Consider the following 15,756-nt stretch of genomic DNA (forward strand, 5'->3'; position numbering starts at 1 on the left):
GGGGGACGTGCAGATCAATCCGCCAGCCCCTTTCCTCGGGAGAGCACGGTCTGCTGGCAGAGACAGACATGAGAGGTAGTTCAAAATAACACAGGAAGCGATGTGACCTCAGGTGAGCCACTTAGCCTCTCTGAGACTCAGTTTTTGCACCAGTAAAGTGGATGGATTAAGAGGCTTCTTGTGAGGATTAAACTCAGGATGTGCTTGGCAAAGTGGCGTTCAAGACGAACTCTGAACTAGCTGCTATCATTCTTACTGTCGTGGTTTTAAAGTGCTGTCCATATGGGAAGATTCATCGGGGGCCTTGTTCATTGAAGCTGCTGCTGGTGCCCGGAGCACATGTGACAACTGCTCCATGGCACTTCCTGGTAGACACCTGCCATATTCCAGGGGCCCAGGCAGGGAAACTGAGGCTTCCTTGCCTGCTCTGGCTCTAAGACTGTGACACTGAGGTGCGTGCCACCTTGTCATCTCCACTGGGGCCACTAGAGACAGCCCTGGAGATGCCGGGGTGTGTGAGTGCCTTAGAAAGGAGCAGAGGCAGGTCCTGCAGTCAGGCAGCCCCGGCCTGAGTAGACAGCGAGCTAATTCCAGTTCTGTCTGGTTCCACAGAAACTCCACCCTTTCGGCTCTCTCCAGCAGGAGATGGGGCCGGTCAACTCAACCAATGCCACCCAGGATAGAAGCTTTACCTCATCAGGACAGACTCTGATTGGCTGAGCAAACCCAAGGGCGGGACTCTGCTTCTGGCAACTTAACCCTTTCTTGGGCATCCCCTACCACACAGTAACCTCACCTAAACTGGACCTGAAACGGAGGACCAAGATGGTGGGCCTAGGGTCATCTGAAGGGAGTGGTCCCAAGGGTGCATGTGGATGTCAACAGAAGGACCACAGTGGTGTGAGAGGCCTTGTGGGCATGCACAGACTGGCAGCAGAAAGCCCCAAGAGGAGAAGACTCAGAGGCTTCTTCCTTCCAAGGAGGAGGAGAAGGAGGAGGTGGAGGAGGAGGACACTCTGCAACTGGGCTTCCAGTGGTGGCTCCCGCACCTGCCTTGGGGGCAGCAGGAGAGGTCGGGAGAGGTCACCCTGATGGAGAACAATGCCATGATCTGCTGCTGCCAGAGGACATCTCCGCCCGTTCACTCATTTTTCACCTGTACACATTGGCTCATTCATTCAATGGATATTTCGGGCGCATCTACTTTGTGTCAGGCTCTGTGCTAGGAGCTGCGGATACTGTGGAGAAAAAGACAGACATGGTCTTGCTCTCATCAGGATTTCAGTGTGGCTGGGAGTGAGCATTAAATAAATCACCAACATACACACATGCACACACGTGATGGCAAGCTGTGATCACCTATGAAGGAAAAAAACACAGATTTCTTTAAGAGGGAATTGTACTTAGATTGCTGTGTGTGGGGGTGGGGCTGGGGAAGGTCGTAACTTTTAAATGGAGACCCGTGGGCTGGAGAGGCAGGAGCCAGTCTGGGACTTGGGGAAGAGTGTTCCCGGTAGAAGGAATAGGACACGGAGAGTCCTTGAGACGGGAAGGAACTCGGCGAGCTGGAGGACTGGCTAGCAGGCCAGTGTGGCTGGAATTTAGTGAGGAGCAAGACACAGTGGGTAAGGGCCAGACTGTGCAGGGTTTGATGGTTGATGTCTTATTGATTTCATTCTAGATACAGTGGGGAGCCATTGAAGGATTTTGAGGAAGGGAGTCACAGGTACATTTCTACAAGATCAGTTTGCACACAGGAGGGGTGCAAGTGGGTGTGAGATCAGTTAGGAGCCCCTTCAGTCCTCCAGGTGAGGACTGTCCTGGTGGCTTGTCCTGGATGGTGGCTGGGGAGGTGGATTCGTGAATGCCAGCCTCTGGAGAAGAGATGACTCCCTGCTCCATCCCCCTGCCTGCCCACCTCCTCAATGTCCTGCTCTCTCAGTGGATGTGGGTGAGGATTAGGACCTTTCTCACAGAGCCCCCTTCTGGCCAGGCCTGTGGGGGGTAGGGAAGCAGTGCTGAGTTCTAGGAGTGTTCCTGGAAGCTGGGAGCAGTGAGTGCTCAGCCTGGCCAAGGTGGGAGAGTTCACGGCTGCCCAGGCTTTAGCAGGGGCTGCTGTGCTGTCTTTCCATCCCATGTTGAGCATTCTGATGGGAAGCTGGCACACACTGCTCTGGAAACTGACTTGGCTTGCTTTCTGTGAGGCTCCCAAGGGCCAGGGACTGGGCTAGGGGTGGCCTAGCAGCTTTAGTGGAGACTGTCCTGCCACATGGCTGAGGGAAGACCGACCAAGGGAACAGCGGTTCGAGCCCAGCCCACTCACTGCCTGCTGCACCTCCAGCTGGAGCCCAGGGTTGGGCAGCTCTCATACTCTTTTCTAACTGCCAGACCCAGAGGGAAGGAAGCCCAAGGCCACAGGTCTGAGGGACACAGCTCATAGGCAAAAGGGTATCAGGAAGATTAGATTCATTTGCATAAGAAAAGAGGGTCAGAGAGGCTGAGGCCAGGCTCAGGCCAGAGAGGCTCCCTGACACTGGAAATTCTTTGTGTTGTGTAAGACCTCAGGATCTTTAGAGAAAGGTTCTTGTGCCCTGTGAGCTTGCTCAGTTGCTGTGGCCACTTGAATCCCAAAAATAGTGGCCTAGAAGAGAATACACCCCTTACCTCCCACTTATCCTCCTCTCAACCTAGGAAAGATCAGACATATTGACTCAACAGTCTAATGGGATGGGCTGGATCTGCCTGTGACCAGACCAATGCCCCCACCCAGCAGGGGAGTAGATGCTGCCTGGACTGGGACCAGTGATACATAGCATCTCTGTCTGCCAGGGCTCAGCCCTTGGGGGGAATTGTGAGAGGCTGAGCAGCTGGGTCTGCACAGACAGCAAGCTGCACTTTGATTTCATTTGATTGCCTCACAAAATGACATTAAGGGGAATGTGAGGCACAGGAGACTCGCCTGTCTGGGAAGGCAGCAAGCTCATCTCTCCTGGACCTGGTGACCTACCTCTGTCTACCAGACAGGTGCAGAGGACAGGAGCTCTGGCCACAAAGAAACAGACAATCTGAATGCAGCATGCAGCCCCAGAGACCGGACTTTTCACCTAGCCTGTCCTGATAATCTGCTGAGTCAAGCAGACGCTCACATCAGGGTCCCAGGCCTGGCTGTTAGGGAAGCGGACATCAGATCCTGGTGGGCCTTGGGCATTGACTGTGGTGAGCCACAGCACCATTGCTACTCTGCCTCTCAAATCGATGGAACAATTAATTTGGCTCCACAGGCTTGAAAAGATGAAATATGACCTGATGGCCACTGCTGTCCAGCATCCCAGTCCATCCTAGCTGTTCAGGATGATGAACAAGCTATCGAAATTGCACTTGAGAGATATAAACACGGGAAGCATTGCCGAGCCCCTCCCTGCCACATAAATCATGCTAAGAAGCACACAATGGCCTCTTTCCTGATGGGCCAATTGTCTTGGTTTGGTGTCTCAGGCCCAGGAGCTGGGAGGATGGGAGCACAACTATGTATTGTTGGAAAGACCATCTGTGCAACTTGAATACAAAGTGATCCTTTTAGTTCCCCACACGCCCTCTGATCCTCTGATCCCATTTCTTTCTTTCTTTTTTTTTAATGTCTCAGGCTTTGGGTCTTTGAAAACTCTTGGTTTATCCTGTAAGCTGTCAGGCCTGGATTCTGTTGGCCTGAGTCTTTGGCCATCTGGGAGTTGGGACATTGCAGACCTTTTGGAAATAATGACTTTTATTTATATATGTCTTGTATTTTTATTCTTTATTTTTTTCCCCAAAAATTCTACTACCAAAGCCCTCATTTGTCACACATGGCACCAAGGCACCAAGAAGGTTTTGCAAAGTGGAGATGCAGGCAATTTTGCAATATGGAAGGGCTCTCCACAGCAAACGCCCCACAGTGAGAGCCTGAGCTTTGGAGATGGCAACGGGGGTCTCCAGGCACGATCCCCTCTCAGCCTCCCAGCAGCCTTGTTTTATGGATGAAAGAAACCAAGTCTCTGAGAAGTTAAATGTTTTATCCTAGGTCATGCAATGGTAAGGGCCAAGCTTGCTCTCAAGCCAAGGCCTTTGAACCTAATCTACCGCTCATTTCGGATAAAAAAAAAAAAGTTTGCCTTTTAGGAATAGAAGTAAGAGAAATCAATCATCTCCAGGAAGAGGCAAGAGAGTGATATCCAGCATGTCAGAAGCTATGGCCCATCAAGCTGTAGAGGGGATGCTTTCAGGATAAATAAAATGAGATGCCTTATTTTCCACCCAGTGGAGAATAACCTTCCAGAATTCATTTTCCTGAGGGTGGCATAGGCTGAAAAGATCAATAGCTTCTCACAAGATTTGAAAACAGTCTAAAATTAGAGATCAGATCAAGGTTCTTAAGACAGGCTCTCAGGGGGCTCTGGAATGGTTAGGTTACACCCCTTCCCCTTTTGAATCTGGCATCGAGAGGATCAGCAGACACAGTCATGAAGTGCTTGGCAGTGATGGAATGTTGGCCAAAGGCAGAGACGGATAGCTTCAGGCTCAGGCCTGCTTGTGCCCAGCATAAGTACTGGAAGGAGGCCTTTGAACTGAGACCAGCTGAGGGCACAGAGAGAGCCTGCCCATGCTGAACCTGCCAGGTTTTGTGCCCAGATTTTGCTAATCGACTGATTTAGAATCTCAGCCCTGAGTAGGTGGGAATCAAATGGATCTGACTTTAGCCATCTCCCCCACCCAGAGATGTAGACTCTTCTCCCTAAAAAGGTTAGCTGTTTCCAAGCAGCCTCCAGCTGTCCTCCCCCCTTCCTTGCTGCTGCCCTGCCAGTGGACGGGCTGCCTTCTTCGCTGTCTTGCTCTTGGTCTCAGCCGTCTTGCTATTCTTTTTTTAGCTCATGATGAAGACGGTGCAACCTTACCCTCTACCCTGTCTTCACCTTCTCTTCCCTGAAGACTTTCTCTGAATAGGGCCATCCATCCTCCAAACTGTTCGCAGGTCCTCGGTGTTAAAGGCAGAATGATAGCAGAAGGTAATCTCGTGGGCACTTACAAGATAAGCCAGGTACGGAGCCAACCTTTTCATCTACCCTGTCTCATCGAATCCTCATGCAGACTTATGAGGTGTGTTATTCCTGTTATACATTTACTCTCATTATGCCCAATTTAGAGATGAAGACGCTGAGTGCCAGAGAAGTTAAGAAATGTGCCCAAGGTCACACAGCTAGTGGGTGGCTAGGATTGAAACCCAGCTCCAGGGCACCTGCTTTTGATTATTTTGCTGTGTAGCTTTCCTGTAACCGCAGACCATCCAAGCTGGGAGGGCCAGGGAGGCTGAGCTGTCACACTCCTACTTAAAGACCACTGTGGGAGGCCGCTGTCTTCAGAATAAAGCTTGGCTTTCCAGGCTGTCCTCGGTAGCACTGCACTCCTGCTTTGCTCCTGGAGCCCGGCCACACCGCACTGTTTCCCCCTCTCTAAACTCACCATGCACATTCACAGTTAGGCTGTTTCATCTGACCGACGCTGCCTACCCTCCTTGGCTGTGCCTGCCGGATGCAATCCTCAACCTTCAAGGCTTAGTAGCTCCTCTGAGAACACCTTTCTCAGGCACGCATCAGAAGTTCTGACTTCCACCTTCATGGTTCCCAGAGTATTTTTTTCACCCTTAGCACAATTCATCCTTAGCACCTAGACGACTGTGAGCTTCTTGGGCGCAAGTGGATGTTATATTTTATTTTATTTGTCTTTGATTCTATTGTTGTTGGGTCCATAGTAGGTCCTCAGTAGAGGTTGTAGGATTGAATTAGGCTGTCTAGTTAAACTCTTCTATATTCTAGAATCTAGATGAGGAAACAGGTGCAAAAAGAGAAGTGACCTGGCCAGGGTTAGTGTCAGAGCCAGGACCAGAACTCAGGTCTCCTGATTCTTTGGATTCAGAGCTTTTTCTGTTGTACTTCAGCTCTGTGGAGACCAGAGCATGGATCTGCACTTGGTCTGTGAAGGTTCACTTCAGGGTCATAGATGCCGTCATGTTCTCACACTGACACTGGGGAATCCCCAGAGGGAAAGGAAGCCCTGTTGGAGCTGCTGTTGTGGATTGCGGGGCTTACTTCTCACCGAGCCCCTTGCTCACAGAGAAAACCAGAGAGGGATTCTGAAAATCTTGCCTCGAGTCCTGATTTTGCTGGTACTCACTGTGTGACCTTGAGCAAAACGCCTCACATCTCTGATCCTCCATTCTTTTACCAAGAAAAGTGAGGGAGTTGAATTCAGATGGTCTCCAGGAGTCAACTGGTTCCAGAATATCAGGATATAACAATAAAGATGAGGATAAAGTAGCTACTCCCCTCAGAAAAGGTAGAAACCCTTGTCTAGGGTGAGAGTTGGTTGGGTTCTTCATCACAGTCACGGTCTCGAGATGTATAGTGTTCCATTGAAACAGTTCCATGAGGGATTTCAGAGGGGAGAATGGGCAGACTGCAAAGCTGTGGTCCTCTAACAGCAGGCAAAAGGAAGAAAGGGAACAGACGTTTTAGTTTTCACACTGAAACAGAGTGTATGTGTATGGCTCTGTGCAAATGTTGTTCCTGGTGAATATTCATCACGTGCTCATCACACATAGGTATATTTAGACAGGAAGGGATCCTCATCACAGACACCCAAATTATGAGCACATTGCTGCCTCCTCACCCCAAGAAGTGCCTCTTCCAGCCTCCCCCGTGGGAGGCCAGCACAAGACGGGCTCTCCAACCCAATATCTTCCCTGTCCCTTCTTCCTTTGTGCTCAGGTGGCTGAACGCACACTGGACTCTTTTGTTTGAACTTCACGTATATATAGGTTGGTACAAAAGTAGTTGTGGTTTTTGCCATGAAAAGTAATGACAAAAGCCACAATTACTTTTGCACCAACCTAATACTTATGCAAGTACGTTCTTTAACCTTTCCAACAACCAGTCCAAGGCACCAGGCTAATTTCCGAGTGGAATTTGTGGTCACTGGCGTACGGTCCTTTAGTTTTTGGTGTGGTCAGAAGTCTCCTTTAGACTCTTCCCCACAAGCTGCCATTGACTTTTTCGTCACCTTTAATACCTGTCCCCTTTTGCTCAGTTAACACTACCCAAGATAAATTTTCAAAAAAAATTGTCCTAAGTGTTAGTGGGTTTCTGTTTTGATTTCAGTCTATTATTGCAATATAGTTTTCTACCATTTCTACTTGATAGAAGACTATATTAAGGGTTAAGTAGGCTGGCCTAGGAGCTGACCACCGTAACATACTTTTGAGTGGGAAAATACATTCAGAGACTTGTAATCAATACTCAGGTCGACTTTGGAAATATAGTATTTATTTTCTGAGTGACTAGAATATTGGTAGAACCATAGAAACTTTGAATGTGAAGCTGGAAAGCCTCTTCCCTCCCCCCTGAGATCAATTAATTAACAAGCTAGGTTGTTAAACCAACATGGAAAGAGGCAAAAACTTGGCCAAGGGCAAGTAATTGGTGACTTTTGACGATTCTACTGGGCTGGGGGCAGGGGAGGGTACACAGATGGTCTTAGAGTTGCCTCACTCTGCAACTCACTGTGTTGGCCTTAGGAAATTAAGTCACCGTGTTGGGCTGTAACGGAAATAGTGAGAAAGCAGCTCAGCTAATGGAGTGGGGAGAGGTTGTCTGGTCCTCCGGCTTGTCTGCAAATTCCTGGCGTGTGCTTGCTGGAGCAGAATGAATGGGGCTGCTGTGTTTTACCTGCAGCGAGGAGCATGGCGGGGCTGGTGGAGACGCTCCCTGCGGTCTGTTCTAAAAATAGCAGTGGGAATGGAGCTGAGGGGAAGAGGAGTGGGCTCCTTCTGGAGCTGGGTGGGGAGACCTCACCCCCTTCCTCTTCCTGCCAGGCCTGATGTGAGGAAGTCCCATGGAGTCACAGGATTCCAGCTGGGAGGCTCCTGGGGCCATCAGCCCTCACATCCCCTCCTCATCCAGGCGAGGAGGCCCTGGAGGCCCTGAGGGCAGAAAGCACTGGCTGGTGGTGAGCAAGCCCAGGAAGAAGGGCCCAGATGGCAGCCCATTTTTCCTTGGCTGTTTGATCACAGTGGCTGCAGGCTTTGTGAGGTTTGCTGTCACTGCCTTTAGGCACACAGAGCCTGGGAACTCCTGGGACCGGATGTGGTCAGGCTTCCTGAGAGTCGCCCGGCAGGCGAGGAGTCCCCGGCTGGTCCACCCTGAGCCCTGACCTCAGCCAGCTGGCTGTCCAGGGCCTCACCTCCTCTTGCTGGTGTCTCCTCCCCTGCTGACTCGTCCTCCTTTCTTTGGATTGTCTGCAGGGAGGGAGGACAAGGGCCAGCCTAGATCTGGCCTGCGGGACAGAGGGCTTAGTGGCTTAGGACCTTTCCCTTCCCTTCCCTTCCCCAGGAACGAACAGAGGCAGCCTAGGTAGTAGCAGGCTCTTGCAGATTTAGAGACAGACAGGCCAGGGTTTAAATCCTAGCTCTTCCTCTCACTAGTCATGGGATTACTGGTGGGTCACAGAGCATCTGCAGAATGAGACAAGAACGCCAATTTCACTGGGGTCTTGTGAAGATCAAAGGGGATCTGTTGTAATGCCTGGCATGCAGTAGGTACTTGGTAATGGTAGCTCTTATTGCAAAATCAAGCAATAAACATGTATCTGACTTTCTATAACCATCTTCCTTGGGGCTTCCACTCATGGGGCATGGGAAGGTGTTTTTTTGTTTGTTTGTTTTTGCTTTTTAAAAATGCAGTTGACTTTTTTGTTGTGTTGTTGCAAAAATAATCCTTGTGATTGATGTTTATTATGAGGAAAACATTTAATACAGATGAACCAGGAGAAGGAAATGAAGTTCATCCTTAATCCCAGCACCCAGAGATAAACCACTGTTAACGTTTTGGGATGTGTCCTGTCAAGCATTTGTTTTTACACACATACATCTTATTTGCAAATTGGGGTTACTGGTGCAATTTTCTAACCTGCTTTTTCTCCCCCATTTAACAGTGTAGTGTATCCATGTTTCCATTTCAATAAATATTCTTCTACAACACTGTTTTTAGTGCCTGTGGAATATTTCATTGTATAGACGAACCATGCTTTATTTCGGTAATCTTCAGTTGTTTAACATTCAGGTTGCTAGCAATTTTTCTTTGTTACAAAAATTTCAGATAAAAGTCCTTGTACAGGAGGCTGAGGTGGGAGGATGGCTTGAGCCTGAGTTCGAGGTTACAGTGAGCTGTGATTGCGCCACTGCACTCCATCAGTGAGACCTTGTCTCTGAATGAAAAAAAAAGCATCCTCTTAAGTATATCTTGGCATCCCCAGCATCCAGTTCAACACCTAGTACACATTTGACTCTAAACAAATATTTGTTCAGCCAGGTGTGGTAGCTCATGCCTGTAATCCCAGCACTTTGGACAGCCAGGGTGGGTAGATCACTGAGGTTAGGAGTTTAAGACCAGCCTGGCTAACACAGTGAAACCCTGTCTCTACCAAAAAATACAAAAATTAGCCAGGCATGGTGGCACGTGCCTGTAGTCTCAGCTACTGGGGAGGCTGAGGTGGAGAATTGCTTGAACCTGGGATGTGGAGGTTGCAGTGAGCTGAGATTGTGCCAATGCACTCCAGCCTGGGCAAGAGTGAGACTTCATCTGAAAAAAGAAATAAACAAGTATTTGTTGAATGAATGAACTTTTGTTAGAATGAATGCCTGTTAGTAGAGTTTCTGGGCCAAAGGTTATATATTTATAAAATGGATTATTTATTCCATTGCCAAATTACCCTGCAGAATGGTTGTACTGATTTGTAATTCCATTTTAGATTGACCAGCTCATCCTGCTTTGCCTGAGATTTTCCCTTTTTAGCACTGACAATCTTGCTTTCAAGGAATCTCCTCTGTCAATCAAGCAAACTGAGGTAGTCTGGATAAGAAAATGTTTATTCCTTCACATCATTACCAACACTGTATATTGTTATATTGTTACATTTTTAATAGGTTCATTTCTTTCATTATTAGAGATGTTGAACATTTATTTATATGCCTTCTAGTCATTTGTGTTGCCTCTTTTGGGAATAGCCTGTTCAGGTGTTTTGCTCATTTTTCTATTGGTCTTTTTATAGTTTAATTATTAATTGAGAAAGAGCTCTTTCTATAGTAAGGATACTTATTACATAAATGTATGTTAGCCTTTTATTTTTATTATTTCTTTATTGATGTTTCTGACTTATTAGTTGTATCTATAATTTGTTTTTGAGTAGTTTTATTGAGATTTAATTCAAATACCATATAATTCACCCATTTAAAGTACACAATTCAATAATTTTTAGTGTATTCATAGACTACAATCATTCACCACAATCAATTTTAGAACATTTTCATTATCTCAAAAGGAAATTACACTACTTAGGTATCATCCATTAATTCCCCCATCTCCTCTAACCCTAAGCAACCACTGGTCCATACTTTTCATCTCTGTAGATTTGCCTATATTGGACATTTCATATAAAGGGAATTATATAATATTTGGACTTTTGTAATCGGCTTCTTTCATTTAGCGTAATATTTTCAGGATCATGCATGTTGTAGCATATATCAGTACCTAATTTGTTTTTATGGCTGAATAATATTGTATTGTATGAAATATCACATTTTGTTTAACCATTCATCAGTTGATGGACATTTGGGTTGTTTACACCTTTTGATTATTAGGTATAATGCCGCTATACAGATCTGTGTGCAAGTTTTTTTGTATGGACATATATTTTTATTTCTCTTAGGTGTATAGCTAGGAGTGGAATTGCTGGGTCAAATGGTAACTGATGTTTAACTTTTTGAGAAACTACCAGACTGTTTTTCAAAATGGCTATACTTCAGGGCATGGTGGCTCATGACTGTAATCCCAGCACTTTGGGAGGCCAAGGCGGGCCTATCGCTTGAGTCCAGCGTTCAAGACCAGCCTGGACAACATGGTGAAACTCTGTCTCTACTGAAAAAAAAAAAAATTAGCTGGGTGTAGTGAAGGGCACCTGTCCTCCCAATTACTCAGGAGGCCGAGATAGGAGAATCGCTTAAGCCCAGGAGGTGGAGGTTGCAGGGAGCTGAGATGGCACCACAGCACTCTAGCCTGGCAACAGAGTGAGACTCTGTCTCAAAAAATAAAATAAATAAATAAATAAACAAAGGGGCTGTACCATTCTACTTTCCTATCATCAACATATGAGGGTTCCACTTTCTCTAAATCCTCACTAACGCTATTTTTTCATTTAAAAAAATTATATCCATTCTACTGGGTGTGAAGTAGTATCTCATTGTGGTTTTCATTGCATTTTCTTGATGACTAATTATCTATAAATCTTGAAAAATATTATTTGCCTTTGACATTATGATATTCACTCTAGGATTATATAATACTCACTTTTTCCCCTTGAATTTTATGGTTTTATTTTTTAACTCTTAATATTTTAATCGATGGAGAATTCACTTTGGCTTATAGTATGAGGCAGAATACTTTTCATTTTTCCCAATAGTTATTTACTCCAATTCTTCTGCATTATATTAGGACAAGTGCCCTCTTAATGCTTTTCTTTAAAAATTATTTTCCCCTTTCTCATTCTTTTAAATGAAATTCAGTGTACTTCTTTATTATAGCTTTATGATTCAGTCCTTACCTTCTCCCTACCCCTCCCAAAAATATCATTGAGACGTTTATTGTAATTATATTTCAAACTATGCATTTAAAAGGGGAGTATTAAAATCTATACAATACAGTCTTCTCCTCTGAGAACAGGATTATGTCTCTTCTTTTATGTAAATTTTCTTTTAAGATTTCCCAAAGTTTTAGAAAAAAATTTTATATAGGTCTTGCATATTTTTTGTTAAATTTATTTGAGGAAATTTAAAGTTTTAATTTATGTTACAGGTGAAAATACTTATTTATTTGGCATTATATATGGTTTTTTACCTGGTAATATACATGTACCAAACTTGTACCAAAAAGTTCTAAACATTACTAACCTGAATAAAATAAACAAAACCCCCATTTCCCAAGACCGTTTCCCATTAATAATTACTAATATATGTTTGATGTGGTTCCTCCTAATTTTCCCCCATGCACATATGTAAACATATACTATGTTTTATTTCGCTAATAATATCATATTATACATAAATTTTTGTAACTCATCCATAAGATATATTATAGGCCAGGAATGGTGGCTCACAGCTGTAATCCCAGCACTTTGGAAGCTGAGGTAGGATAATCACTTGAGCCCAGGAGTTGAAAACCAGCCTAGGCAACATAGTGAGACTCCATCTCTACAAAAGATAAAAAATATTATCCAGACATGGTGGCATGTGCCTGTAGTCCCAGCTACTTGGGAGGCTGAGATGGAAGGATCGCTTGAGCCTGAGAGGTCAAGGCTGCAGTGAGCTGTGATCATACCACTATGCTCTAGCCTGGGCAACAGAGGGAGACCCTATGTTAAAAAATATATATGTGCATGTGTGTGTGTGTGTGTGTGTGTGTGTGTGTGTGTGTGTGCGCGCATGCATGCATGTGTGTGTGTGTCTAATAGAAATATATATATTTTATAGAAATATTTTTGGGGCTGGGCGTGGTGACTCTCTCCTGTAATCCCAGCACTCTGGGAGTCCAAGGTGGGCAGATCATCTGAGGTCAGGACTTCAAGACCAGCCTGGCCAACATGGCAAAACCCAGTCTCTACTAAAAAATACAAATATTATCCACGTGTGGTACCAGGCCCCTGTAATACCACCTACTGGGGAGGCTGAGGCAGGAGAATCACTTGAACCTGGGAGGCAGAGGTTGTAGTGAGCTGAGATTATGCCATTGCACTCCAGCCTGGGTGACAAGTGTGAAACTCCATCTCAAAAAAAAAAAGGAAAGAAAAAGAAAGAAAGATTGATTTTACATCAGCACCTAAAGTTCTCCCTCTCTATTTTTAGTAGCCAGTGGACCATAATGTATTTAATTTATTGATGCATGGTTAGATTGTTTCTGATGTTTTGATATTCTGAGCAGTGCTGCAGTAAACATCTTGCTGCACTTTTCTGTAAGGAAAGAGTGTGGCACACACTACTAAAGTGCTCTAAAAATGCTTTCCTTCTGCGTACACGTCATCTCCCCAGCAGTGTTGTTCTTATCCCATTTTACAGTTGAGAAACCAAAGGAACAGAGGTTAAGTACATGTACAATTTGCATTGCTACTCACAGCGAATGAGAGCGCCTGCTTCCCTACACCCTACATCAAACGAAATATTATTCCTTTTAATTCTTTGTTGGTACAAGAAGTGAAAAATGATACTTAATCTTAATTTACATTTATTTCATTATTAGTGAGGTTGAGATTTATTTTATTTTATCTTATTTTTATTTTTTTGAGATGGAGTCTTGCTCTGTGACACAGGCTGGAGTGCAGTGGTGCCATCTTGGCTCACTGCAACCTCCATCATCTGGGTTCAAGCGATTCTCCTGCCTCAGCCTCCTGAGTAACTGGAATTACAGGTGCACGCCACCATGCTCTGCTACCTTTTTGTATTTTTAGTAGAGGTGGGGTTTCACCATGTTGGCCAGGCTGGTCTCAAACTCCTGACCTCAGGTGATCCACCCACCTCAGCCTCCCAGAGTGCTGGGATTACAGGCGTGAGCCACCACGCCAGGCTTCTTTTTATGTTTATCAGTCATCTATATTTCTGCTTCGGCTTTTCAGTTCATGTCATTTGCCCAGTTTTTGACTGAGGCTTTATCTCATTTGTAAGAGCACTTTATGTGATTAGAATATTAACCATTTTCTTGTTATATGGGTTATAACTATTTTTTCTAGTTTGTCATTTGCCTTCTAATTTTATAGTATCTTTTATCATTTACAAGTTAACTTTTTTTGTAATCAAGTCTTTTTTTGGAGTCGGGAGCACCTGTATTTTCTAAGGTCTGCCCTACCCCAAGATTATGAAAAACATTCATCTAAATTTTATTCAGGTACTTTTATTCTTTTTTTTTTTTTTTGGAGACGGAGTTTCACTCTTGTTACCCAGGCTGGAGTGCAATGGCGCGATCTCGGCTCACCGCAACCTCCGCCTCCTGGGTTCAGGCAATTCTCCTGCCTCAGCATCCCGAGTAGCTAGGATTACAGGCACGCGCCACCATGCCCAGCTAATGTTTTTTGTATTTTTAGTAGAGACGGGGTTTCACCATGTTGACCAGGATGGTCTCGATCTCTTGACCTCGTGATCCACCCACCTCAGCCTCCCAAAGTGCTGGGATTACAGGCTTGAGCCACCGCGCCCGGCTATTCTTTATTTTTTACATTTATATTTTAAATTCACCTGTAATTGACTTAGTGCCTGGTGTCAGATGGAACTCTTATTAACTTTTTCTCCCGAATGGTTGGCCAGTTTTTCCAACCCTGTTTTTTTGAATTGTCCTTCCTTTCTTCACGTATAGACCAAATTTCCACATATGGTGGTTTTGTTTTTAGTTTCTCTTGTCTTTCTTGTTGATCTGTCTATGCCTACATCAGGTTAGACTTAATGGCCTTAGCTTCATACTATATTTTAGCAGTAGTAAACATCCCAGGGCCAACCCCTATTATTTTTCTGCAAAATTTCCTTTGGAGTTACACACCCTAATTCTAGTCTGCTAGTGGCTTTATCGTTACCTTTGCCACCAACATATTTTACCCTCAGGAATGGCACCAGATCCATGATAGCCTGTCCTCATGGCCGCTAACCCATAATGATCATGTCGGCTGGCCTATGTTCCTCTGCTTTCCTCCATACCTCCTAGGTATTGTAGGAATCGTCTGGAATTTCAGTTTCCAGTTGTGACTAATTTTTTTTTAGACAGTCTTGCTCTTTTGCCAGTTGCCAAGCAGGAGTGCAGTGACGTGATCTCGGCTCACTACAACCTCTGCCTCCCGGGTTCAAAGCAATTCTCCTGCCTCAGCCTCCTGAGTAGCTGGAATTACAGGTGCGTGCCACCACGCACAGTTAATTTTTGTATCTTTAGTAGAGATGAGGTTTCACCATGTTGGTCAGGCTGGTCTCGAACTCCTGACCTCATGATCTGCCTGCCTTGGCCTCCCAAAGTGTTGAGATTACAGGCATGAGCCACCATGCCCGGCCAGTTGTGACTATTTTTAAACACTAGTGCTATTCTGTTTTAAGAATCATTTACTTAAAATTGCACCTAACTTTTAGTTATCAGTAGTTAAGGCTGTCAGTGTTTCTGTCTCCATGGCTTGTGTCTCTCTTACACACCACATCATCTCATTCTTGACTTCTCGATTTTAATTCACTTTCGCCTGTAGAGCTTTCTTGAGTAATTTTTCCAGAAAGGGTCTGTGGGCGGTATCCTTTCTTATCCTTGGAAGCCTGAAAATATTTGCCCTCATGTTTGAGTCATAGTTTCTTGAATAAAAAATTCTAAGCAAATCATCCTCTCCTGGAAGCCTGAGAGCAGTGTTCTATGGTTTGCCCAGTATTTAGTGTTTTAAGAGCAGTTTTTCCTTGATTCTCTAAAATTTATTTATGGAAAGAAGCAGGATTCCTCCTTCCAATCTTTGGAATTCAGACCTTTCCCTGGATTATTTCTAGTTGTTTGTTCTCTTTTGGTAATTTTTCCTGGTCCTAAGTGGGTAAGGTGTCTCAGTCTGAAGACCCAAGTCTTCCTTTAGTTCAGGGAAATACTATTCATTTAGGAATGGTTTCTGTTCTATGTGTTC

General features: G+C 45.0%; 1 protein-coding gene across 9 annotated transcripts in view; it reads left to right on the plus strand.

Moving 5' to 3' along the window:
* Positions 1–15,756, plus strand: part of RGS3 (regulator of G protein signaling 3) — a 131,666-nt gene that overhangs the window by 74,349 nt on the left and 41,561 nt on the right. For 2 of the 9 annotated variants that reach the window (XM_032240438.1, XM_032240444.1), the window contains one exon: positions 613–9,064. The exons of the other annotated variants lie outside the window; for them this stretch is intronic. In XM_032240438.1, the coding sequence (XP_032096329.1) occupies positions 613–720 (108 nt within the window). In that variant the 3' untranslated portion in view covers positions 721–9,064. Of the gene's footprint in view, positions 1–612; positions 9,065–15,756 lie in introns of those variants that run through there. 9 annotated transcript variants of the gene reach the window in all.

This window comes from Sapajus apella, unplaced genomic scaffold (assembly GCF_009761245.1).
Source record: "Sapajus apella isolate SASKATOON/1434 unplaced genomic scaffold, GSC_monkey_1.0 scaffold46, whole genome shotgun sequence".
In the NCBI taxonomy this organism is placed as follows: domain Eukaryota; kingdom Metazoa; phylum Chordata; class Mammalia; order Primates; family Cebidae; genus Sapajus; species Sapajus apella.